This window comes from Cebidichthys violaceus, unplaced genomic scaffold (assembly GCF_023349555.1).
Source record: "Cebidichthys violaceus isolate CVI_PGR_0920_01 unplaced genomic scaffold, fCebVio1.0.p SCAF_5, whole genome shotgun sequence".
In the NCBI taxonomy this organism is placed as follows: Eukaryota; Metazoa; Chordata; class Actinopteri; order Perciformes; family Stichaeidae; genus Cebidichthys; species Cebidichthys violaceus.
The window spans coordinates 12,278,896-12,306,184 of NW_027176705.1; the positions used below are offsets into that span (position 1 = coordinate 12,278,896).

At 39.4% G+C, this 27,289-nt stretch overlaps 1 protein-coding gene across 1 annotated transcript in view; it reads right to left on the minus strand.

Annotated features, from left to right (window-relative positions):
- Positions 1-1,951: 1,951 nt before the first annotated feature.
- Positions 1,952-27,289, minus strand: part of igdcc3 (immunoglobulin superfamily, DCC subclass, member 3) — a 52,818-nt gene continuing 27,480 nt past the window's right edge. Inside the window, exons 3-14 of the mRNA XM_068730832.1 lie at positions 22,679-22,823; positions 22,436-22,566; positions 22,087-22,224; positions 19,517-19,675; positions 15,583-15,748; positions 6,355-6,602; positions 4,952-5,116; positions 4,539-4,727; positions 4,192-4,296; positions 3,600-3,735; positions 3,238-3,445; positions 1,952-2,077 (exon numbers count right to left, since the gene is read on the minus strand). Coding sequence (XP_068586933.1) covers positions 1,952-2,077; positions 3,238-3,445; positions 3,600-3,735; positions 4,192-4,296; positions 4,539-4,727; positions 4,952-5,116; positions 6,355-6,602; positions 15,583-15,748; positions 19,517-19,675; positions 22,087-22,224; positions 22,436-22,566; positions 22,679-22,823 — 1,916 coding nt within the window. The remainder of the gene's footprint in view (positions 2,078-3,237; positions 3,446-3,599; positions 3,736-4,191; positions 4,297-4,538; positions 4,728-4,951; positions 5,117-6,354; positions 6,603-15,582; positions 15,749-19,516; positions 19,676-22,086; positions 22,225-22,435; positions 22,567-22,678; positions 22,824-27,289) is intronic.

Below are 27,289 nucleotides of genomic sequence, written 5' to 3' on the forward strand. Positions count from 1 at the left end.
GGAAGAGACTAACAATAGTCAACCATGATCAGCAACTGTAATGTCTCCTGGGCACCGTACGTCTGAAAGGCTACTACTTTGTTTTATAAAAGAGGCAGGTAATGTGATGTGAAATCAAAATCACTAAGAGCACTGTAGCAAAACATAACATCCAGAATGAGGTTAGAAATACACTGCAGTCAATTTAAATCAAAGGCATAGTTGAACAGAAACACGCTGTCTTGTTTTTTGAGAACATCAACACCACTGTTCCCAGTTTTTATGCTAAGCTAGGCCAACTGTCTGCTGACTGTAGCATCAGAAAGTGTGGAGAAACAGCTTGCCAAAGTTCACAATACCAGCACCTCTATAGCTCACTACTTACATATGCAATGACTCATTTGTTTAATTTAGGGGAAGTTATGTGCTGTGCTGAACATGCTAAGCTAGGCTTACTGCCTACCAGTTATAATGTAGTTTTATAGATAACACAGAGACACAAGATTGGTATCATCTGTCAGCTAAATAGTCAAAAAAGGGTACGTCCCAAAATTTCAAACTATTCCTTTAAGTCATTACACTTGGGACATTTTGATAAGATTTGTGCTTAATTTTCTTCAGTTTTTTACAAACATCACATATGTATGAAAACATCCCTTCAATCAATAAAACATATCTGCACACACAAATATACATAAAATTCAATAATAGTTCATTTTGATTTCCTCTTGTCCAATTGAACATAATGTATCACGTGTCATTGAGCGATAAATAGTCCTGAAAATATCATTAGAAATGCAGTGTATCTCTAACGCTCTATTCATTTAACTGAAGGAAAAAATAAGGTAAGGATCTTTTGTATTTAAAAAAAAGGCTTACAATGGAACAGCATAATTCATCCTCCTAACATACTGTAATTCATGCAACGTGTTATCAGTCTGTCAACTTGCATGAGGTACTGACATTGTATCTACAAACATCATATTCATCAACGGAGGGAAGCCAGGATTTCACAGAGGGGGGAAAAGAGGGTTTTTCATTATGCAATAAACAGACAAACAACAACAACAACAACAGCGACAACAATAACATTGTTATTTTGAGGTAGAACATTAACATCAGCATTTGGAAGTGCTTTATGTTGGATACTCGTTTTTTGTTCGTTTTGCTTCGACGAGAAGAAGAAGAAGAAGAAGAGAGACGATTCCTGACATCTGAGGTAGTGCGGCACCTGATCTTGTAATTTTCAAACCAATCAGTTCCTCCGCATGTAAAGTAATTGTGAGCACAGGGGAAGGTAAAGTCCCTAAAAGCTTCCCGCAAGACATTCATTCCGGCTGAGGTAGGTTTTTGTTGAATCGTAAGGTTGAAACAGCCAAGTCTAGTGCCTGTATGAAGGCCGAGAACTCATAAAAAATGTTGATATCACTGAAACAAAGTCCTGAGACAGAACACATCGAATCCCTGGACAAAGGCTGAGGTCTTCTGTGAGCGAGACGGTAGAATCATTGGTAGGTGAGAACAGGCAGCAGGAGTCTTTGACATCCACAGAAAAGTAGAGATAAGACCAATAACTTATAACCACTATGACATATAAGTGATAAAGATATATAAGTATATATATATATATATATATCTCTATAAACTTAAAAATAAATTCATCATTGTATAAGAAGGACATTCTGGGGAATCTATTCTGTGTGCTGCCCAACACCAGAACATTAACAAAATTGTATAAAAAAAAAAAAAAAAACTGGCCTGCCTGGCCGTCAGAAGAGAGCTCTCCCAGACCTCAAGCCAAAAACACTCCGATATACAGTCCTAGATTCTCTAGAACTTCTTAACTTACCAATAAAAAATCTTTGCACAAAAGGAAAAACTACTTTGAAAGGAAACACTTTTCAACCTGAGTGAGTGAAGAGTCTAAGTGGACACTGTGGACAGTGTCGAGTGAATTGGCCTTCATACACGATTAGCCTTGGTCCTGCTGACCCGCTCCAGCTGTAGGAGGTTCCTGGAACTGCGTCTCTCGCTCCACCGAAAACTTGTCCAGCGGTATCGTAGACAGCTGGGTGTCATTCAGCACGTAGGAGTCAGACTGAAAGCACATGCATAATTAAATAGGGTTACATAGAGTACATTTAAATCATTCATTGGACATTTTGGCCTACAGAGATAGATAGGAACATATGACATACAACAAAGGTCCCTGACCAGAAATCTGCCGTTGTACATGGCAGGATTCCCAGCCAGCAGGATGCCCCGCTTCTTTGTTTTGTGAAGAACAATGTTAGTGCAGTTAGGGCTTTTGTTTATTCTCTGAGTTACTGCTTTTCCTCTACGTAGTTTTTTTAGTGCTTTTATAAGACTATTATGTAGGCATTATAAACTGTAGCTGCAGCTCAGACCTTTACATTATGTTGAACATATTTTATCCTGTTTATTGTATTCTTGTTTTCTACTGTACTGTTATCTTGTGAATAATTTCCTTTCTCCGTTTTTGCCCAATTGTTTGGGTTATAATGGCTAAAAGAAAGAGAGACATTTAGAAGCTGCATTCAAAGAAAGCAAGGCAGGAAAAAAAACAAATCAGAAAGTAGATTAAGTTTTTTTTTAAAATTTAAATATATAAAGCCTGATATTTTCACTGCTGCAAAACTCAGTTTTCATCTTCTCATTCGCACTGTTAGTTTTTCTGATGGAATATGTACGTTTGTTGAGCTGTTTTTTATGCTTATTGAAAATAAATTTGGTAGGAGTGAGAATTAAAGTATTTAACACTTTTATAAAATACACTTATATTATAGCATGGGTTGTATTTTTGCAGGTCCAGGCCTCAATTCTATCGGTTACAATAACACTGCATTCACAAAAATAACGTCAGAACGTAGCAACATTGCTACGTGATCAGATGATCATACCTTTTCAAAAACTCAGACTAGAGAGCACTTCATTTGGAGTCAAAATTCAAAGTGTGTTCATCTGTGATGTTATTAATAAACTCTCAACAAGAAAAAAAAAGAAAAGGAAATTATGCTGTAAGCTGAGGTGGATATTTACAACAGAAAGTTTGGGTTGTAATTTTCCCGGAGACAGCTGAAGACAACAATTATATGTTAATCAATAAATACAACCCAAGCTGAAATAAACCTTTTTTCCCTTTAAAATATCTTTATCTATAACAATTTGTGTTAAAACATGTCACAGTTAACACATAAAGGATTCCAGTTAACTTAATTTCTTATGATCAGGACTCACCATGCATGTATCTTGTGTAGGTTGAGTGAAAAGTCTCTCCAGCTCGTTGCTGTCGGCCACTTTCGTCCTCGCTGCACTGCCATTGACCTCCATCTTTCTCCTGGCAGCCTCGTTCAGCCCAGAGGCCCCCTGGGAAGAGGAAGAGGATTCCAACACTGCGCTGTGCCCCGCCTGGGGGGTGGCCTGAACCGTCTTACACATCATTAACCTGGGGATTACATGAACACACACACATAAAACTCTTGTCAGCTGCACACACATGATAACCACATGACAATTACCTTCAACAAAAATTATTGGCAAGTTATTCCATTGGGACCTTTTGTTGCTGTTGGGCGTTTACACATCATGTTGGTACTGACCTGCCGCGGTAGCTGAAGACGAGGAAGAGCACACAGAAGATGATGCAGGTGACTCCGATGTGAATGCCGATTATGATGCCTGTAGTGGATGTTTTGCTCTGTTCATCTTTCACACAGTCGCACGGGGCGTCCAACACTGAGAAGATACAGAAAACCTCACAGTCAAACCACCACAACAGTTTGTTCAAACTGTTGGAGAGCAGAAGCTTTTATTTTAGTCACACCCAGGTTTCATCTTTCTAATGGTGTTCTAGAAAGTCCCAAACATTCCCACGCAGGACTTTAATTATACATTGAGTCAAACAGGTTATATGTTAAATCACTCAAATCATACTATATTAACACTAGTTCTAATATGTGGATTTCATAGATGTGTGCTTAGAAATGTAATATATTTGACAGTGCGGGCTTTTTGTGATGAATCAAACTCCAACACTATGTCAGGGAGCTGTGTATGTGTGTGACTATGATTGTCAGCTGGAAAGGATGACACATGTGACCCAGTGAGGTACATTAAACTTAGATGCACTGGTGGTGTTGTGGGACAGTGTGTAGCTGTGTGTGGCTCTATTTGGTTTTGTCAGACAATCACCAGATTTCTCCACCGCCTCCCGGAGTGAAACCAATCGCAGGGTGGCGTTGCCATCTCCATGTTCGTTGAATGCGAGAAGCTTTATCTCATAGACCAGTGTAGGATCTGGACAAAAAGACAGAAAAAGATGGTAAGATAATGAATGAAGCACAGCCCTCTTGAGGTCGGAGTGTGTTTTTAGTCCTAGTTCAATCTTCAGCACAGTTCTACAGAGAAATTGTGAGATGCATGTTTACAAGCCCAGATCACATTATCAATAACGACAATTAAGATTATAGAAACAGCTCACTCAGTTCAAAAAAGCTATGACACAATAAGTTGTAGTCCTAAAAAACTACACGTCTCACCCAGCTCAGTGATGTTGTACTGGGTGACGTTGCGAGGGAATGTGATGGGACCAGTGGACAGGGGTGAGTGGGCTCTTCTGTAATACAGTCTGAAGCCTTGATGTTGGCCCATCTTGGAGGAAGGTTCCCACCTTACTTGTATAACACTGCCGTTCACCACCTTGGTGTAGAGGGAAGGAGGTGCTGGCACTGCAACATAAAATACAGACTGTCAACCAAAGCTGTATAACAATATGATAGTAGCAGCACTCACAGCTTTTATTTTGCAGCTTGAGTTATGACACCTCATGTGCAGTAAATATCTTGCATGGTTTCACTCTCAGCGAGCACTGCAAAGCTCCACTGCAAACCTTTCAATCTATGTCTATTATTGGTGAAAAATGTGTTTGTGTGTTGTCGTGCTTCCAGCTCACCCTCCCCATGAGTGCTCTCGGTGACACTGTCCGATGGTTTGCTGGCCCCGTGGGATGTGTAGGCCTTGACGTAGAAGGTGTAACTGGTGGAGGGCTCCAGGTCCCTGATGACTTGCTGCAGCGTCACCTTACTGACGGCCTCCTCATACTCCATTTCTGCTGGGTCTGAAGAAGGAGGAAACATGGAGGAGGTAAAGGAGGATTTAGAATGAAATTAACAGGGAAAGAAAAGCAGGAGCATTAAAGTGATGGACTATGGGATCAAGAGAGGAAACAATAAATACAATCTGTTTCTGTCACTATTTTATGATTATTGCCCATTTCACTGGTTTTATCAGAGGAGCTCTGTTAGGGAAGAGCTAATCTAGTTAGAACTAAATGGTGATGGTTGGCTGAATTGCAGGGGTGGAGTGAGGAGATGAAGGTAGTAAATAGGGGGAGTTGGAAAGGACGTGTTAAAGCATTTTTATCGCTCTCAATCCGGAGACAACCAACCATAACCAATATCCACCTCCAGCCCTCAACCCGTTGGGCCATACCATCTTGGAGGGGTAATTACAGCAGATCCTATTGGTTGGCCCCCGGGGCCCTTAATTATCCATCTGATAGAACTACTGAGGAACAGCAGCTGGTGCTACGAGACCCTCGCCACACACAAAAACACAATCACACACACATCCATACACTTGCCCAAAACCGTAAACAAAAATACTGCATGAGCCTAAACAAGTATGCACATGTGCATGTATGGACACACACAGGGAGCATCGTATCAATAGTATACACATATGGATCTCAAGGTAAAATTTTGTTTTTTAAGTCCTTATTATAGCCGTCTGTATAGTGGAGTGGGGGGGACTTACACTCTTGCACTAAACACACACATTAAGTTGTTTGTTGGGAGGAATGCATTTACCTTCTGCTTTTTCCCAATACTGTAAGTAGCTTTGGACAAAAGCATCTGCCAAATGAAAGTCATGCAAATGTGATGGGAAACACTATAAAAGGTGCATTTATCATAGTTTCTATAATCTGCAACAGAGGCTGTCAACAGGTGTGTGTATATTTGTCTGTGGCCCGTTTCACCAAATTTGCAAGATGCAAAATGCGACTTGCAAAATTTGATCATTTACTTGGGGGTCATTTCGACCACTTCAATTGATCACAAGAAACACCACACTAAGCATGAAAGAGGTGACAATCCTTTGTGAAAAGGGATGCTGGCACCATTTGTGATCTGTATGTAAGCAGTGCTCGCAAATTATTTTCTGTGAATTGGGGCCCTCGCTGTCAATGTCACTGCCATCTATCTTCATCAGCTTTTTGACATAGTCGAATTGTATGGTGACTTATTTTTATGTAATCTAGTGCATATAACTACGTAGATCTTGAGTGCAACCCACCTGAAGTCCTGCGAATGTGGAGCACATAACCGATGATGTCCTGGGTGTTTTGAACAGGCTCCTTCCAGGACACCTGGATGTTGGTGGGTGAGAGGGCCTCGGCCTGCACATGGGTGGGCTCACCGGGCAGTCCATCAGCCCAGAGCACGGTGAGGCGAGCACTGGCCTGTGTGGAGCCAGCGCTGTTCTCAGCGATACACTGGTAGATAGCCTCGTCATCCTGGCTAATACCATATATCGTCAGTGTGCTGTGAGAGGAGCAGGAGAGGAGAGGTGCAAGAAAGAAAGAAAGAAAGAAAGAAAGAAAGAAAGAAAGGAAATTGTGAAGTTTAGTTTCTCGGACATATATACAGTATATATGAAACATGAGTTGACTGTATAAGACTGTATGTGAGAAATCTAAAGTACAAATCCAAAAGGTCGAATAGGTTGAATAGTTCTTTATTGAAAGTACTCGTCATTCAATTTTTCACTTCCCAAAGTAGTAGTAAGAAGTACTCAGTGTGTCACAATGTTACATTATTGTTGCAAAGCTAAATAATGATAATTGTTTCAGATTCTATTTCAACTATAAAGCACTTCATGCTTACCAGCACCAAAGTATAACTTAGAAGTGTATGTCTTATAGTATTGTATTATTGTGTTCTGTATATAGTATTACAGTAAACATTTCAATTCAAATTTATTTAGTTTAGCCCAAAATCAAAAATCACAAATTTGCCTCAGAGGGCTTTACCATCTGTACACATACAGCATCCTCTTCTTAGAACCCTCACATCAGTACAGGAAAAAAGAAAAAAAGGAAGAAACCTTAGGGAGAGCAACAAAGGAGGGATCCCTCTATCAGGGTGGACAGATGTGCAATAGATGTCATGTGTACAGAATGAACAACATAACAGACTTACGACACATTCAATGCATATGACAGAAATTATTCATCAAATCATTTGTGTTACTTTTGTTTTGTACTGTTGTTGCTGTTTTTGTTTCGTACTTGTGTTTTTTTATTTTGTGCATCTGACTGCAAAGTGACTGAACTGAGCACCAAGATTGTACAATAACAATAACAGCAGCAACAACAACAACAACAACAACAACATGTCACAGAGCAGAACAATTTGTAATCTGGAACTATATCTGCTCCAAAATAAACAAAAAAGATTACAATTTCAATGTTCAAGTTATGGTAGTTCATGTCAAATAGGCCACTCTCCATCATTTTGAAACCAATTATAGAAAAAAAAACCTAATGAAAATGAGTAACTGTTTTCACACTCATTCAAATGTGTTATGTACCTACTTTGGTGTATATGAGTTTAAATATGAAGCTAAACTTTCGAAAAATGGTCATATGCTAAGTGGAAAAATGCAAAACTGGAAATTTGTAGGTGGAAATACCCTATACCATTAGATTTCTCTAGAATTCAGGATAAATACAACTATATGTCTCAAGTTTCAGGAGATACAAGGTTTGTGTGCTTTATAAATGATCACATAGTGACATTATTCTCATCAGAAATTTGTCAAAATGTGTTTTACTAGTTTTTGAAATATTCTACTGACAGACACCAAAAATGTTTCCTCTTTGATGAAAATAACTATTTTATCTACTGTTAGTAGAGCTTCAAATTGTATTGTTTAGGTTTTTTCCCTTCACCCAGAAATGAATTACCTGTACTTGAATAAGGTTCTGAGTTCAGATGTGTGTGTTTGAGTAAGTAAAAGATAAAGCCACACATCACACACTACAGACAGCAGCAGTATGTACAAAAGATCCTCACTCATGCAAAGTGCTCACTTTCAAATTGAATCGTCTTTTGCTGGAGCTCTTGTTGGAGGATACATCTATTTCATTATTTAAAAAAAATGTAATTTGCCTGCATCAGTGAAACCTTTCATCTGTCCCTCGCAGTCCACCCATACATATGTACTTACCTCATCCCCATACCTATAGACAGACACACACACAGACAGACACACACACACACACACACACACACACACACACACACACACACACACACACACAACCTCCCACACTCAATGCCTTCACTCTATAGTCTTTATTTCAATTATCGCTCCTCACTATCATACCACCAATGCTCTTTGTCTATCTACTGCATCTCTGCTTCTTCTTCCCTCCCTCCTGACCTGTCTTCTGTTATAGAATAAATATAAGCATTGTGTGTGTATGTGTGTGCATGTTGAGTAGGTGTTATTAGACATGCATAATCCACTCTTATTTGTCCTAAGGCAAAAGGAAAAATAAAACATTTAACATGCAGTGGAAATGACAAAACATTTCTCCATGCCATATTCATACCAACGCCATTTTTTCTGTATTTAATGTATAATATGTGTGGGAGAATAGTGGAAACACGCATATAATGAATACCGTAGGAATGTGGAAGGGCTTAAATTGTAGCTTTGTTCCTTTTCTTTACTTCCAGCCCTAGGTCATGGCATTTCAACAGATCAGAAGCATCTTTCTACTAAAGGGAAAAAACCCCTCTGGCCTCTGGTTCTCATGCTTTACTGTAAGTTGAAACAAGAATTGAATGCCACAGGAGTTCAACATATCCTGCAACATCCCGCCTAATCTGTCACTTGCAGTTTGTAGAAACCTGTCGATCTGATTGTCATCTTTATTTGATTGACAGGTTGGATCCTAAATCAAAATGTATTGCGAAATGTCGGGACCATCCCATAAGGAAAAGTATGCCATTCATAGAAAGAACAACATGTCAGCCGTGTGCGGTGTGTATGTGGTCTGTCACTGGCGACCTTCTGGACCTGTGAAATGGGACATGAGGAAAGTGGCCTTTCAGCTCTGGACAGACAGCGCTGAAGTCATACAAGCCTCAGCGTGGTTTGTGAGGATGGATTTGTAAGAATAGGGGGGGTGCTCTTTTGGGTCAGCGGGCAGGATGGAGAAGTGAATCATTCCATTTCCTTTTCAAAATTGATGTACTGGGATACAATTACTGTACTTCTCTAATCTGGGTCAGAATAGGCTGCGAGGTTAAAGAGTTATTATTCTCTCTGGTCTGCCAGGTGGCTTCAATCTGGATAATAACCAGGTCAAAGAGGCCCTCTGTATTTTACCTTCTCCGAGCCAATCTTACCTCTGACCCCGGAGGTGGCAGCAGTCGCCAGCCCTCAGCTCGCTACTCAACCATCACATTTCTGACAGCCTTTCATATCAGCGATGGAGTGTTTGCCGACAGGCAGCCCTGACCAGACGCCACAGACGCAGCAAAGAGGTCCCCAGGGATGCACTACCCCGATGCCACCGGGCCTGGATGGGCTTCCTGAGTGTGTGAGGGGAATGCAGGGAAATTTCACAAGACGTTGCTTGTTTCCGAAGGCACAGTAGCATCCAACCGCATGTATGTTTACCCACATACACATGCATGAGCACACACACGTATCCATGCCTAGGTACTTACACGCAAACTGATCCTGCTGAACTTATGAAATTCTACACCTACTGACAAAACTTCCTTTCCAAATTCCAGGATAAAAGCTTTAGTGGTTTGAACATTTTAGACTCTAAAATGTTCAATTCGGATACTCTAAAATTTAAAGTATCCAAATATATGAAACATTTTGAGATTGATAGTGTTAATTCTGTGTTTTGGTATTACTTTGGTCTCATTTGGTGAGCAGATACTTTGGTGTTTTTGGACACTTTCTAGAAATAATTGGTCAAATGAGGAGCAGAGTGTCTCTGTTTGAAGTAGGTGTTACTTTTTTCCACTCTGCTGCAGAAGCTGGAAATGTAAACCACATTTCTTCCTGTACCAGGATATTTCTCAGGGAAGACCTGATGGATATTGTTTCGAATAATTTGTTTTAGATTGCATCACAATTATGTTGAATTAATGAAAGATGGACAGAAACAAAGCATACATTTGTTCAGGAAAATCCTTTGGATTGTCAATACTTTATCAAATGAAAAAAAATGTATTCTGCAAAGTAAAATATTGTAGTTATAAAGTTATTTGTCTGAACAAGCATTGTATTTCTAGAGAGGTCACAAAAAGACACGCAGTTCAACGGACCTCTCTCTTAACCTTACTTTAAAGACTTTTTCGATTGAATAGTTTGAACATTTACTTTTAGAATACATTACCATGCAACAGCAGAGCGAGGCCATCAAAGACCCACACAATGTGTTAGGAAAAAAGAAGGATGGAAAGTCTGAGTGAGAGTGAAGAATTTTGAGGTATTTGGCCTGAATTTGGGCAGTTTGCTTGTCTTACATGAGCTCCAAAGCCAAGCTGTCTTGTCCTGACAGGTTGACACCATCATTTACTCATCAGTTTAAGTTCATTTCACAGATTGATGGATAAGGTCGTGGGCCAGGGGAGTGGTTGACAGTGAGGCTTTGGGTCTGTTGTTCAGCTGTGTTTACTCTTCGTTGTCTCTGAGCAGCACCCCATCAAAAGCCAGCGTGGCCATTCCAGATCCAGCAAGAGCGCGAGGGGAAAAAAATATGGGGACAAAGAGTGAACAGGAGGAAGAGGTGGGGAGGGGGGAGGGGAGGAGCAATGAGCTGTCTGTGGCCTGAGAGGAGGGAAGGACCAAGGGATATGACTGATTACAGGCAGGGTCAGAGTTCAAGGCCAATGCCCAGGCCCCAGCTCTCTGTAATGGGGGCAGAAGGGGGATGTGGGGCACAGAGAGGGGCCGCACACAAGAAAGGCAGGTCTGGGTGAAAGAAAGAGAAGAAAAAAGAAAAAAAAAAGAAAACCCTTTGAAAGGATTCCACAACGAAATGTCCAGGTTTGTGTGGTTGCCTGTTCCTTCAGATGTTAGTCATTAATTATAAAACACACCACGGCACTCACACACACACACACACACACACACACACACACACACACACACACACGCACACACACACACACACACTCACACACACACTCACACACTTGAAGAATGTTCATTTCTTTACTATACAACTTAAATTATCTCTACACCAATGTAAAAAGGATCCTCGTTGTCTAAATAATTTAGAAAAAGAGAGTAAATTACAAAAAATTCTCATTGGATCTTTCTCTCCTATCTTCATTCGCCACAAGAGAGAATTACATTTTCCATTATTATCAGTTACAGTATCACTTTTAAAATGACACAGGTGGCATTTCAACTTCACGTTTATTAACCTGCCTGCTGTGAGATCACAGGTTGTACGTGTTGGATGATTACATGTGTTAGCTTTAGAGACTTAAGAGTGAAGCAAGTCTTTATAACTAATTAGCAACAGCTCTCACAGAGGCTTCAAATAGCCACAATAGCATGCTTTACAGGAGCCTTGTCAACAAGGGCCAAAAATGAATGCGGAAGCAATAATGTGTGTTTTTGTTCGCGCATGTGCGCAGGTGTGTGTATGAAGGGCTGTTGAGACACACAGCTTCACCCTGAGCATCAATGTCTGTTTACAGAAACGGCTAATCAGCTCCTCTCTAAAGTCATTGCATCTCATGCGGCATTTCACGGCCCTGTGTCTTCCTCGTGTGTGTTTGTGTATAACATGTGAGTGCAGACGAGGTGTAAAGGGCGCAACCCGTTTGTGAATTTTCATGTTTGATTATGCATGTGCACAAAATGAATGATGGCATGCACCGCAGGGCTACTTGTGCACATATTGGGCTCACTTGCTTTTTGATTAATGTGTGTGCATGCGTGTGTGTGAATGAAATGTACAATCGATTCCCCTTCCTTCCCTTGTCCGATTTGCTTTTGAAGGTCAGCGTCATGAGGGATGGCTGAGGGGAGAAACCTCAGCGTGTGTATATTTTTATGCAAACATACACACCACAAACACAAATTAAAATCTCTCTGCTATGCTGCACTGTATATACAAGCTCCCCTAATCCGACAGAGTATGTATATATATATATATGAGAATACAATTGTTGTGCTGCCCAGAGCTGTTGAATATAATTTGCAAATTATTATTTTGTTTTGGCTTGGTTCAGGAGGTAAATCATTTTCCTTCTTTTTCGGGACCTTCACTACACTAGAAAACACACCACGTGTTTTTTTTCTTTAAATTGTCCTTGTCATTATCAATACCACATTCCTAAATAAATTGTTTTAGCAGTCTTAACCGAACATCACAAGGACAGGTCACCAATCCCGGCCTGTGGTTTTCAGGTCCTGTGTTATCTCCATCTGACCTCACGGTTCTCCTGGGACTCATCACATTTTTAGGTTTGGAAAAAAAAATGTGCGAGAAGACCTGAGATGATTTTTCTATTAATCCATTAGTAGAACATTATATAATAGAAACAATTTTGATAATAAATTGTGATTTTTTTAAAGCAAAAATTGACTGGCTGGTACTGGCTTTGTAAATCTGACTATTTGTTGGTTTTCACTGTACTTCGATTACAGTAAACTACATAAATGTATGTTTTGGATTGTTAGTTGGACAAAACATGTCAACTCAGGCTTTAGGATATTGTGATACTTACATTTTATATATTTATAATACTAATAGATGATTACAATTTGTAATCGATTAATCACATTGTTTTGCACAGTTCAATAATTAATTCAAATGTAGTGTATTGCACACTTTTATTTTAAAAGTACTGCGATATGAACAACAAAATAAAGTGTGCTGACTTTATTTGAAACGTTCCACTGCTGTGCAACATGAATAAAATGTTCGCGCACGTTTCAGCAAAATGTCTGTCTTATGTTTTCATTACAGTCAGAGCATGTGAATGCAGCTCCCACTGTTCATCAATATTATGCACTGTAACTCTGAGGTAATTATGATTACCCAGTTAATTAATGCGTTAACACAATAATAACGTGTTAAGTTGCCCAGCACTAATTTATAAATATGAATCTATTAATAAATAAAACAAATCTATAGAATTGTAATTGTAATTGTAACAATTGTAATTGTTAGCACTTGTTACAAGCAAACACAATCCAGAGAGCAGTATCTGGCAAAACTAATCTGTGTTTATAAATATTTAGTAGAACACAGGGTTAGATAATAATAAAGTAATATTAAATAAGAGACTGCGATAATGAATTATACTGTAATGTGTTCTTACTCAACTCACAGTTCATCTACACAGTTTAAAAAGAGGCACATCAAGCTGCTCTCTTCTCTAAATGGCTGACTGCATTTCCTGGTCAACTAGCTGAGTTTATGAGATAATTAGCTAATGGTAGATCTCAAGCTGAGGCCTGCCTCCTTAACCAATCACAGAGCAGGCTTTGTGATGCATGAGATCCACATTAGAGCAGGTCTATAGCATACACTAATGGTGGTAAGTGAAAAATGCTGTGATTGTCTGACTATCCGCTCTATCTTTCGCCCTCTCTCCTCGTTTGCTCTTCCTGTCGACTCATCATTTGTCTTTTGACCACCCGTTCCTATTTCTTTTTTTTTTTTGTCCAAGTGTGGCCTCTTCCCTTTATTTCTTCCCTCTTCTCTTTCCCCCTTTGTTAGTCCGTCACTCCATCTTTCTTAAAAACATAAACTGGTGGAGGCAAGTGAGAGTGGAGCAGTGTGTGTGAACGATGGAGGGTTCTGCTCCCTTCACTCACTGCTACGGAGTGCAGGTATGGATTTTTTCAATAAATTCAATATTCACTTCATATTTCTCTTTTATGAAAAATTACAACATGCATGCATGGTTGGCAGCCAGGGTCAACTGGAAAAATTAAACTTTCTTTGCTGTATGGACACCACGCAGTACTAGCAACAGGCTGGACAAGTATTATTGATCCTTTTTTAAGTAATGCCTTGAAACCATGTGCTGGAAAACTGTTACTCATGAGATGTTATTAGCCATCATTCTGTAAAACTCACGCAGTTAAAAAGTAGGTCCAACATGTATTTACTCCTCTATATTATCTCTAAGATAGCCCTCCACTGACACAAACAGTACTGTAACACAGAAATCAGGTACTGTAACATGCAACCTTCAAACTGTGAGGTTCTGAGAATGGTAACGAGCAGAGCTGGTTGCTGGGTCCTCCTCCTCCTCATGACATTCCTGGAGACTGCCATGGGAAAGTCTCCAACATCCAGTCAATACGCTGCTCGCATACAAAGGCTCAAATAAATTGAGGCTCATGTCTTGGCAGGCGTGAATTCCAGCAGCTGCCGGGTTAGATGCAACAGAAACGCAGCGAAATTGAACATTTGATGATGCCAATGATCAGATTAAGGCAGTCGTTTAATACTGAAATCCATATTTCTTCTGTGAGCTGGTTCCAACTTTGTGAGGACACAGTGAGAGCCTGGGAGTCAAGGTTGGGAGGTGAATCTGGGCTGTGGTAATCACAGTTTGCATGATGTGACGGCCTCTACAATGGCTCTTTTTGAGATTATTTTCGTAATAATAAAATCACTGGACCACTTTCTGATATGTCACCCTTTATAAAAGGGTGTATAAGGCTATAACAGCAGGTTCAGAAATGATTTTTAGATCAGTTATAAAACTATGAATAAGAGAAACTTGTTGCCCAGGCTGTGTTTTAAACCTCTTTATTTGGTAACAATGTAGTTATAAATGTTGGTAATCTGTTAATTAACACTTGTGGAGTTTCACACTTTCTGTGAGCCATCAAGTGTACAGTTACACATGTTAATAAGCTTCTAAAACTTTTTTTTTTATTGGTCCATTAGAGGGTCTTGCTGATGAATTTAAGAGCTAAAAAGACTAGTGTCTTGTTGGAGGATTAACACCAGCCACAAGAAATATTCCCACCCTGGCAGCCCAAAAGCTACTCTTATTGATGGCTTATAAGCTATCTATTAAGTATAAATTATTTAATATCTACTAACAAAGCTTTTATATAAAGTGTGGCTCATTAGAAAGTTGGACCAGTCATCATCCTGTTGCATGTAGAATATATGCATGGACAATAGATTAGTGCATCAGATGTAAGCACTGCATAAGTCTCAAAAAAACATGATTCTAAGAACACTGGAAAGAAAAAAAAACAATTTCTCCTTAACTAAACAACACTACAGATTATGGTGTCAAAAAGGGGGCGTTGCTTAGATAAACAATACTTCTGACAGTGTCAACAAAAACATAAAAACCTTCACTATACGTATATTTAGTGCAGGGATATTGTTTTGTTTTGCTATTGTTATTTTTCCCACAATCTGACAAATCAGTAGGTATTCTTGTAAATATGAATTGATTTCCGCAAGATTACAAGGAAAAGTAATTTTCTCACCTGTTGTTGTTCCTGAGTTTGACGTGTCCCCAGGGCTCCAGAATCTGTCCGTTCTTCAGCCAGGTGAGCTGGGGCTCCGGCTCGCCCTGAGCCTGGCAGGTGAAGACCGCGTTGGTGCCGATGGGTCGAGCGATGGACTGCGGAGGTTGAACAAACTTTGCTGGAGCTGAAAGAGGAGGGAGACAGCGAGTCAGATAAGATGGCCTCGGTTTACAACCAAAAGGACGGTGTCAGATAAATAAGTGCTAGAGAAACAAACTGGAAGATTTGAGCAGAATCCAAAAGGTGCAAAACACAAAAAGGAATTGCAGAATGTACAAAAAAACCTGTAAGAAAACATTGAGAAAATTGAGGTTGACAAAAACACGAGAGAAAAGCAAGATAGAGCGAGAAAGAATGAGAAAGTGAAAGTAGAAGAGCCCACGGGGTATACAGGCAGCTGTCATATATTAAAAGTAGTGTACTGCATTATAGGTGTATTGTATAAATACTGTAGTAAATCTATAAATTACGGTTAATTAGCGGAATTAAAAGAGACACCAGATCAATGAATATAAAGGGAAATAAACAGAGAGAGGAGCCGAAAAGTGGAAGGAAGAGAGCAAGACAATCAACAACAGCATTACTTTGGGACTAAAACAAACAAGACATTTACATGAAAATAAAGTGATGCAGTTTATAGTTTCATAACACGTCGTCTCATCCCATGCTTCCAGCTATGGTCAATTAGTGGTAATAACTTATTCATATGAAATGATTCTTTCGGCAGAGAAGGTGCTTTCTTTAAATCACGGAGTAATTACTCTGCTGGAGTTTAATTTCTGGCTCTGTGTTTTTATTTGAGCTGACAGACAGAGAGGTATTGCACCATCTCCTCTGCACTCATTATTGTCCCAGCGGTTATCAGTGATTTGATAACCTGAATAATTTATGCCTATATTAACTAAGAACATTTTTATGGTAATTATAATATCTCAGAGACATCACTAGAGGGTCGAAAGCTGGAACAATATGTGTTATCATATTGCGTGTTTTTAAAAAGAAAATTCAGCTTTCCTACATTTATTCTGTGCCGATCCTTTAATAACTCATCATTACCTGGTGGGACTGAGCAACTGGAGTCAAATTGTAAAATTACGCCTTTAACACAGATGTTGGTTGGATTAAAACAACATTGAATTCTGTTGAGTGAGTTCTAACAGAGAGAAACCTGTATCAGTGAAAAACTCTTGTTCACAAAGAACCTAAAATAATTCTTGAGTGTTTCCGTTTCAGGTCAGATATATATATATATATATATATATATATATATATATATATATATATATATATATATATATATAGATCAATAATGCCCTTAAACATATATATAATACATACGTATTGTATATATGTTTAAGGGCATTATTGATCGTCCTACAATTGTAGTTGTTAGCTAAAGTTATTCAATCAGGACAAAATAGTGCATTTGTTGGGATACTATTTTCAGCTGCGTATTTGGTGCATTAGTGAGTATTCATTGTATATGCAATTGACTGAAAACAAACAGCAGTGTCAATGTTTTTGGTCAACAATGGAGGTCTATGGCACAGAGGAATAAACAGACAATACTTGTTACTAAGATCAATATATTGACGATCTTTTCAAGGGATTTATAAACAATGAGAAAACTATTGATTCACACCATCCTTATCCTTTAATGAAATGGCCACGTATAGCACTTCAAATACCTTTGTTTATTGCTTTTGTGATTCTTTTTCCAGTTTAATATTTTTCCCCCACTGTTCTGTCCTCCCTCTTGTTCCCAACCTAATAGACAAAATGTTGTCAGACACTATTTCAATGCAAGTATTTCCATTCTACCATTGGAAAAGCTAAGGGACTCATAGGGACTTGAATGGAGGCTGCTGACAGCGTGTGATGGTCCTTTCATTTATATCTCCCTCTTTTCCAGCTTCATTCTCTCTTTCACTCACACTCAATGTGTTCTTTAAAAGCTTTCTTAAAGGTGAAGGTCAGAGGGAGCTCGGGAAGTTATCGATTTACACCTGTAAGGGTGTGGGTTAGATCATCAGCACCATCCATCCATCTTGCTCTTGTTTTCCCCTTTGGGCTGTCACACTTTGACTCCTCCTCCGGTCTTTGTTTCTGAAGCTAATTGATTTGCTGTATCAGTGCATTTGTTTGATGTGTGATGGTTTCATAAGACCTCTGGTCTGCATTCATTAAGAGTTGGAATTCTTGACCGCTCTACTCCTTTTTTTAATTAACAGCCACTGACATCCTCTTATAAGGCCATACAGAAGTTTTGTTTTTTTTCTAACTGAACATCATTTATTTGGAGTTAAGAGTACGCCTTTGTTTCCACAAAACAATGACAAAACCCAAAGACATTGACACGTAATTAACAGCCATGGCTTTTCCTCTTTGTTCCTGCTAGGGTAGGGGATTGTCGCAGACTTGACAGGCAGATAAAATGAAATATTGATCAGGATCAATACTGCTATGGGCTGAAGAAAAGTGTGGTCTATCTGATCAATATGTGAGTGAGGCAGATGCTGGACGTTTCCTGTGACAATTAATGCACCGGGGGCCACCCACACTTGGCTGCATCCCATTGATCAAAATGCATCTCTCTGACCTATCATCAAACATTGTACTGGTTACAACACTCATGTGATGAAGAATGGACAAAGAGAATAATATGACAGAACAAAATAACATTAAAAAACACTTTCAGTGAGCAACTTTAAATAACAATACCAGTTGTGCATGTTACAGCCCATTGACTATAACTATATACGTAATTTATATAAATTACATAACATTACTGCATTTACTGACATTTTATATAGTTATGTTCCAGTATTAAAATATCCTAAATTCTTATATCAAAGATTCACTGGGTTGCAGCTTTGCCTTGTTGAGACATTGATAGCCACAAAGCCATCAACATCTTATATAGAGATTATCAGGTTTGTTCCCAAGAACAACTATTGGACTTGAAAAAATAAAGAGTAGCAAAAATTGCAACTATATTTGACTGTCTGCCTGTTACATGTTATTGATGATATTGTTTGTATATTTTGGCCACTGAGAATAAACTCAAAAGTGCTATTGAGATCACAACTTGCCATTTAATGTTAAGTCTGAAGGATAAACCAGCTTTTCATTTATTTTATTGTATGTGCCTGTCCTTATAGATATGAGAAAACACCACCACACTAAAGAGGCCAAAACAAATCCTCCCCTGTTGTACAATTTGTCATGCTGTGGCAGAATTGGATTTTAAAAAGTTTATGGGAATGACAGAGAAGTGTCCCTGTGGACGCTGTCCTCAGTGTCTCCAAACTAAACACATTCATTGTTGGCCCTATCTCTAAAAAGCAATTTGCCATAAAAGATGTAATCACTTGTGCTTCCGCAAATATACTATACTGTACATGATGTCGTGTCCATGTGGATGGGCCAACATTGGTAAAAACTCTCTTAAATAGTATTTACTTTACAGAAATTATACTTCTTAATGTGATGTTGTAGATTTTTTGAATTATATGCTATTTTTAACCAATACTGATGGCACACGGCACTGTGTTAAAACATACATTTTAGCATTTGTATTTTCATCTCCACCTGGCTGCCATAGTTGAGGATTTGAGTGACAATGCTGTGATTGATTAGTTATATGAGCTGTTTGTCACTATGAGGGGATCACTCACTCTTTCTCCTGTGCTAGTAGTGTTTCTTAATGCTTGGTGGGAAGGCGGTGAAGTTATCATATGGTAGTCAAGGTGCCTGCACAGATGTCCACCCACAGAATTCACAAGCTTTACCTTATCACCTGACCACAGCTGTATTTGTACGCTTTGAGTTTCCCTCCACTACTCCTACCTAACCTTTTGAAAATAGCACATTTTTTTTATCCAGAACTCACCTTGGACCACCAGACGGCCCTGAGCAGTCCTACGAACACGGGTCCCTGGTTTGTTAGCGGCACACACATAGACCCCTGAGTGCTGCACACCCACATCTGAGATCATCAGGTTCCCTGTGCCGAGGACCTGGATTCCCTCCACACCGATGGGACGGCCGTCTACTCGGAGAGAGAGAGAGAGAGAGAGAGAGAGAGAGAGAGAGAGAGAGAGAGAGAGCAGTTAAGAAGGATGGCAAAGAATTCATGTAGGGCAGCACACAAAAGGACCAGGTGTTCACCTGTACAGTATGTGTTCATGTTAAGTGGGGGTGAATGTGGTGAATGTTTTAGAGTTACGGTCAGAGCAGGCTTAAAAGACTAATTAAATGTACTGCACATTTACAGACACAATTTGACTGAGCAAGTGCTATTTGTAGACCTGCCGTAGGTCAAGGATGCAGCTTTCACAGTGAAAGTGTGTGATGTCTTATGACAAAGCTGCCAGTACAACAGACACAAGGGTAGTAAATAGAAGAAGGTAATTGACTTGTTTGTGACTGCTGCGTGTGCGGTGTTCATGCTGAAATTAGTTATCTTAACTGGGAGCTTGTTGTCAGAGTGGCATCCCAAAGAATACCTTCATCATCAGTTTTTTTTTTTTTTCTATTAATGTTTTTTATTGTAAGTGCAGCTTCTCTAATGGATGTTCAGTTAATTAAAGCTTTCACACTTTAGCAGCTATTTTCTTCATGCTTTTGTCCGTCAAAGCCTTGAAGTACATTTGCTTTCAAACCGTTACACAAGATATGTTCCAGCTGCCACTGGGGGACCAAAAACGTTAACTGCAACTTCTAATCTCCTATCTCCTTACACAATCCATAGCTGCCTAGTCTCTGCTCTCACTGTACTTACATGATAAGCTCACACTTTCCTGTGCTCCCTATCTGTAGTCTCTACCCCAACAATGACTCTAGTCTGCCTCTGATATTAGCTATGGGGCCAAGGGGGCATTTTAATCCCATCTATGACTTCCATCTGCAGCCTGTAAGCCTGGATGGTCCAGATTTGAAGTTTTAAAAATAAAAAGCCAGTCGGGAGGCAGGGAGATGGACACCTACATGCACAGGCAGGAGCTCCAGCCAGAGATACAAACCATATGGTCACTAGTCAACAGTGTTTTCTTAGGTGTACTTTCATATCTTTAATGCAAATAATAACACACAGTTGAACCTAACAAATTAACCACAAAGAGAATATAATATTGATATAAAATCAGTGTAAAGTTTATTTTTAAGTTTTGAGATGGTCTTTGTTCAGAGACTCTCTGTTTACTTGTCCTACACTTCAAAAGGCAATCATCACAGCAAACACACACTCCCTTCTAGATTTTTCCAACAAGATGATTAAAAAAGCCTTTGTCTGAAGATTTAACCTCTCTCCCAGCTTTCCGAGTGAAGTCAACAATTCAATTCAGCCATTCAATTAAGTAATCAGACGTAAGGGATCTTATGGTGATGGATTATGAAGAGGATAATATTTTTAATTAATCAAGACAAATTATTAAGATTAAATAAATCACTCCAACTTGCCTGCCAAGTGAATTTGTGTCTGTCATTGTGATGTGTTTTTATTGCTTTTATGCATTTTTCAATTATCATTAACTAACTTCTCAGTCTCGCAAGCTTTTGTCTTAACAAAAGCAGTCGTGTTCTTTTCTTGCCTATTTCTACTACATTTTGTTCTCTCTCTTGCCCCCCCCCCCATCAGTTTCTCTCCATCAGGCACTAATTAACTTAGTGTCAGAAAAGAAAGAGCACAGCAGCTAGCAGGCTGTGGTACTGTTGAATGAATAGCAGTAAACAAACTCTGACTGATGTGAAACTATACGATTAATTATGCATTTTAGCCTCCCTGCTGTAATCTAATACACACAAATCCCATTGTGTTAGCATTTCATTCTAGCGACATTGTGTAAAGCAATACCCTCAATCAGATTATGCCCAAGAGCTTGGGAGGGGCAGCAATTTACATTTGGAACAGCAAATTGGATTGGATAATAGGTAAAGAAAACAGATACCAAATTGAAAAAATGGTTACGACAGACTTTGAGTGATAGTCGAGAAAAAGTACACAAGCATGGCAGGAAGGGAGAAACTAATCGTATCTGTTTCAGCACCTCATAGCAATTACTCAGAGGCTCGCTGATGCTTCGATGGAGATTCAACTTCATGAGGAGATGAAGCATGCATCCATCAACATAGAGTCGAACATCATGTTTAGCCTCAAGGCCTAGTATACACAATAGATGCTCCACTGTATCAAATGTATTCTGTGCACACATTACATTACACAATGCAGGACAGATCAAAGCTGCGCTGCAAAGAACATACAAGCACACAAGGACAAAAAGCACATATGACCCCCACAAAATACTCAGATTTCACATGCATGGATGAACACTGCGATTTTACTTTGGCTCAGTGACACCTTATTCCTCAAATGCAAACACATATGTGCAGAAGGACAAATTTCATCTACATATATGCACCTTCTGGGGCCTTTTCTTTGATATGAATAGGAATTGTTCTCACCTAGTCTGCTCCAAGACACAATGGGCCGAGGGTATCCGGTGGCAACACACTCCAAGATGGCGGTTTGGTGAACAGTGAGGGTAAGGTTTTCTGGACCGACCACTATCATAGGCTCTTTGTAAACAGATGACTGAGAGCCTGAAGAAAAGCAGGGGAGAGGGGAGAATAAGATGGGAACGAGCATGATGGATGGCATCCTTTAATTGGATTTCTCCAGAGTGCATTAGCTCAATATGCTGATATCTCTTGAATCAGGCAGAGGAATAATAGGTATAGAAAATCTTGGAAATATGCTGGGTAGATAGCCTGCTCGTGGTATTTGGATGTAAAATAGATTAAATATAACAACCTGAAACAGAGAGGAGTGCTTCAGTGCTGTGTTTCACTCCTGCACTGTTATGGGCCACACAGCAGAACTTTCCACTGTCCTCCTCACGCACTCCTGTGATCTGTAGAACACCTGTAGGCAGAAGAGTGTACCTGCGAGACAGTAAAAAAGACACAAGACAGAAGGAGACAAATACGATGAGACCTGGTAAATGACCGATAAAGTGCTGCCATCTCTAATAAGTGTCATTTGGTTTGGTCCAACCTCTCGTCCTGGGTGTCCACCGGGCGGCTGTCTTTTTCCCAGCTGATGACAGGCTCTGGCAGACCATGGATCTGGCACTGAAATCTAGCAACACCGGACTCCTCAGCATGCACTGACTCTGGTTGGACATGGAAGTCTGCCATAGCTGTAGAGGGAGAGAGGGAGAGGGGGATATTAGGTCATCACAACACAGCTACAGAAAAACAAGCCTGGCTGCATACGGAAAATAACTATTTATGTAAGATCCATATATCTTCACTCTTTGATTTCATAAAAATAAACAACCTATCTATCAAATCAACAAATGAGAATGGAGAATTCCTCTGACATATTCATGTTGTCCTTTACCATCTACTCATTATGTCTGCAAGGGTAAAAGTAAAATAGATTCACAAGATGTGTAAAGTGCCAAAGTCACATACATGCATTCATTAACACACATTTAAAAAAACCTCAAGATTAGAGATGATGATTCATATGGTGTGAATACTGAAAAAAAACAAGATCAACGTAGAATTGCTGTATTTAGGACACAAGCACCATCTTGTTACAGTGCTTGAAATTAAGCACACACTGCTCTCTTTACTCATCACAGTACTAGACAGATAAATGTCTTTAGACAGGGCGATGAAGATGAGATGGAACAATACTGCCAGCTGTAAACTCCTCCTCTCTACTTCTCTGGAGAGAAATCATTTCTAAACAACTAAAGACACCAATGCCAAAAGTGTTCAACTGCTAGTCCCTGATGTAGTAATCTACCCTGGAACTACAGGAGCTGAGATTTGAAAGCCATAACATTGAAAGACCTTTCATTTTTGATTGAAGAAAGTTACTTGGTGACGGAAGAGATGTACAGTATATTTATTACAAACTAAACTATATAGCTGCTTTCACTTGGATTATTTGATTAATGTTGTTTTGATCCAACAGTTGTCCGAAATTCTACATTTCTTAGAAAACTTTCTTAAAACCTTCCCTACCAATGTCATCGTGAAGAAACACGATCAAGTTACAGGAGCATGTCTGCCATTTCTGCTCAAGAGAAGACATGACATATGTACTGTACATATAGATACAAAACTGTATCTGAGTCATCCGTTACTGAAGGTGATCTCTAAATATATAAAGTACAGAATATGCATGTAAATATGGATTTTCTGCTATATGTTGGCATTTAGTATGTAGGTCAGGCATGTTTTTAAAAATGCATGCTAACACAGACAAAGCAACACACACGTCGCCATATAGCAAAACCAGTATCAATAACCCTACAGAGAGCCTCACTCAGCTCCATTCACATATCTACTGCCGGTGCCAGCACACAAAAGCAGCATCGAAGGTGGAGCCAGCGACAAACTCAATTAGAGAGAGGCCCTCTACTTCCACAGTTCTCCCACCTTCTTCAACACAAGTGTACTCATTTAAATGTCAGCCATAATTAACTTGGACACAGGAGGACTTATCTGAAAACTGTTAGCATAACAAGAGGGACGGACCCCTTATTATTTCATAACCTCCTGCTCTTCCCAACCTGTAGCCTGCATTAATTCATTACTAACAGGATGAGCAGGAAGCAAGCGGCAACTACTCTGGAGGCTTATTCATGACTGAGACATGCTTGTTTGTTGTCTGCTTGTCTTTCCACAAATTTCTTTAGTATCGCCTGTTTGTGTCCCCTTGTCTTAATTTTGCAATGCAGATAGTGATTTCAGTCTGTTTGCAGGTATAATGACTGTTTCTGCATTTAATCTTTTTGTACATGCCACTCATAATTGGAAAGGGTTGATAGTACAGTTTAAAAGGTCAGCATTGAAATAAAACCAAAAGGCAAACATTGTTGTTCATGGACAAGAGACAGAGAGAGAGTGGGGGACACTTCATATGTGGCGGCACTTTAGACCAATGTGGCTCAGTGGTCCAGATCATTTCAATTTCAGAGCTAATGAGAAGTGTGGCATTCTCTAACACGACTTGACCTTCGATCTATGAACGGATATATAGAGCTCTGATGAAAATTTAAACATGCTAATTTAGTATTCTTCCAGTAGTGACAGCTCACTCTTCCTACGCTATGAGTTCTCTGTGAGAAGAGATAGCCCGGTCACTGTTTCCATTGTTTTGTCTCAAGATAAATAACACTCAAAAAATCTGACTGTTACTCAACCTGGCAGATTTCTTGGGGTCATATTTTTTCTTTGTCTATCTACTATGTGGCCACACTTAAACAGTTGTACATCTCACTGATGTAATACGGCCTAAGTCAGGGGCCCAACTGCAATTTTTCCACCTGGGACCCACAACCTTCTAGCCATAAAAACATTTTAGTCCAACCTCACGGTGAAGCATAGATGGCATGTCACAGAGAACATCAGCATTATTTTACCACCAAACCACAAATACAGCTATTCGCATGTTCAACAACAACTGTTACATCTATTATTGTATATTTCACTATTCACATGACAGAATATTGGCCCATAGGAACATTTTCATGGGTTCTCAATCAGCAATACTTTCTGTCTTGGCACGCTGTAATACGGAGCCTGGGGCAGAGACTGGCAGACTGTAGCACCAAATTAAAGCCTTAATTAAAAGCACCGTCACTGAGAAAGGTTAGGAGTGGACAAACAGCTTGGAATCCCTCAGAACTTAATACACAGAAAACAAGCAGCTCAGTGACTGGTGGGACCAAAAGACACTTTCTGGCTTGGACTACAGTCTCAAATTAAGATACACGCATGCAGAAACACTGCCGTTTGTACTGTCCATGTGTACTGGGAACACAGGAGACATGAAGAGGGAAACAAAATTGCACTTGAATGGAGAGGAACAAAGAAGTTTAATAGGAGGACCAGAGCCTATAAGAGCTTTCTTGTGCATCTTTGCCAAGTAGTCATGGTGTCCGCTGATCTGGCGGTTCTGTGTGTCCGCCTACTCAACCCCCAATAACGGGCCCCACCCTCGGCCATCATGCATAAAACATGGATTCTCTAAGAGGCCCACACCCCTGCAACCATCGACACACTCGTAGGATCGGACACAATCGGAGACATCACAATAGGGTTAGATACGCAGATAAACACATACAGAAGCAGAGAAAAGTGTTAACCGTCTGTGGTGGATGTAAAGGAAAACAGCCGTTCGTAATCTGCATTGTGCATTTGCCTTTTATTGTGTGCTAGGTTGCAGAATCAATCTAAAGTGATGTAGCTCAGCTTCAGCACATAAACAAATGCAAAAAGCTACTTCAACAGAAACAAGCAACTAAATCAATCTCCCCTCGATGCTGCAGGAAAAGACAGACACACATGTGGCACTCTCACTTATCCCAACACCCAGCCCTAACAGACATGTTCCTCTATTGTTTTTCACTCTTCCTTTGCTAAGTGTTGACAGTCACTCACACATGATTAAAGACTGGCCACTACCAGCATGACGCTGGTGGCTTAAATGGAGCAGGTCTAATTACTGCAATAAGGCAGACAATGGTTGGGGTGCATGCTAAAAAGAAATCCATACACAAGTGCGCAGGGAGGACATTGCTCCTTGAACATATGTCTGACGATTTCACTGTGACAACCATAGAAGAAGAATGAGTGAGGGAGTAATATGAGGGAAGGTCACCGACAGGAAATGTGAAGCGTGGTGATTTAGAAGGGTAGCTGTGCTGTAAATCAGGTCTTGTCAAAACTCTGGTCATCTCATGATAGCCAACAAGTGACGCTTGGCATTCAGGCAGTTCTGTTTCACTGCCTGAATGTTTCTTTCACAATTTAAGACCAAATAGTTCCATAAGGCCTCATAAACAGGAGGGAAATAAACATAACAATTGGTTTTAAAAGTTAAAATTCCACATGCTGAAAACTCACCAAGACACACAAAGGAAGCACTCCAAGTGCTCATCAACTGGTACTAATTATTGGGTTAGAGGGCCAATGACGAGCTGAAGGGTCAGTCGATATGGATGAATCTTCCATCTTTCAATTCCACACTACTGGTCATGTACAATTAATGTATACAGTAAAAAAATAAGATGCTGTCAGACTGCATCCAGAAGCTGCTCCAAACTAGTGTGAGTCAGTAAGAACTAAAAGGAATTTTATAAAAACAAAGATCAGAACAAATGCAAAACAGAAAAGATTTATAGAAATGTAAGGAGTTAATTTTTGGAATAGTTTTGGAAAGGAAATACAAACACATTTAGAAATAACATATTCGAAAATAAGATGATTAACAATTAAAAACATGTTGTATGAAGGATCTTTTGTTTGGGAGTATGAATAACATACCTATATTTTATTTTGTTTCTTTCTTTAATTTTAGAATCGTACAAAATATTTTCAGTGAAAATGGTAGGTTTAATAAACTAGGGCTTCAGCCTACACCTTCTCGGTCTGTATAAATTTGATTTGGTTTGTCACTATTTAAAAAATAATGACTTATTATTGGTTTATTATTTTTTTATGTGTATTTATTTAGAAAATGACCGCAATAAACCAAACTAATACTAATACAACAGATATTTAAGATTGTGAATTTTCTGTGGTTTTCCATGATCAACTCAGATCTATCTAATGAAGAAATGAAGATTAAATGGTGATTACTTGA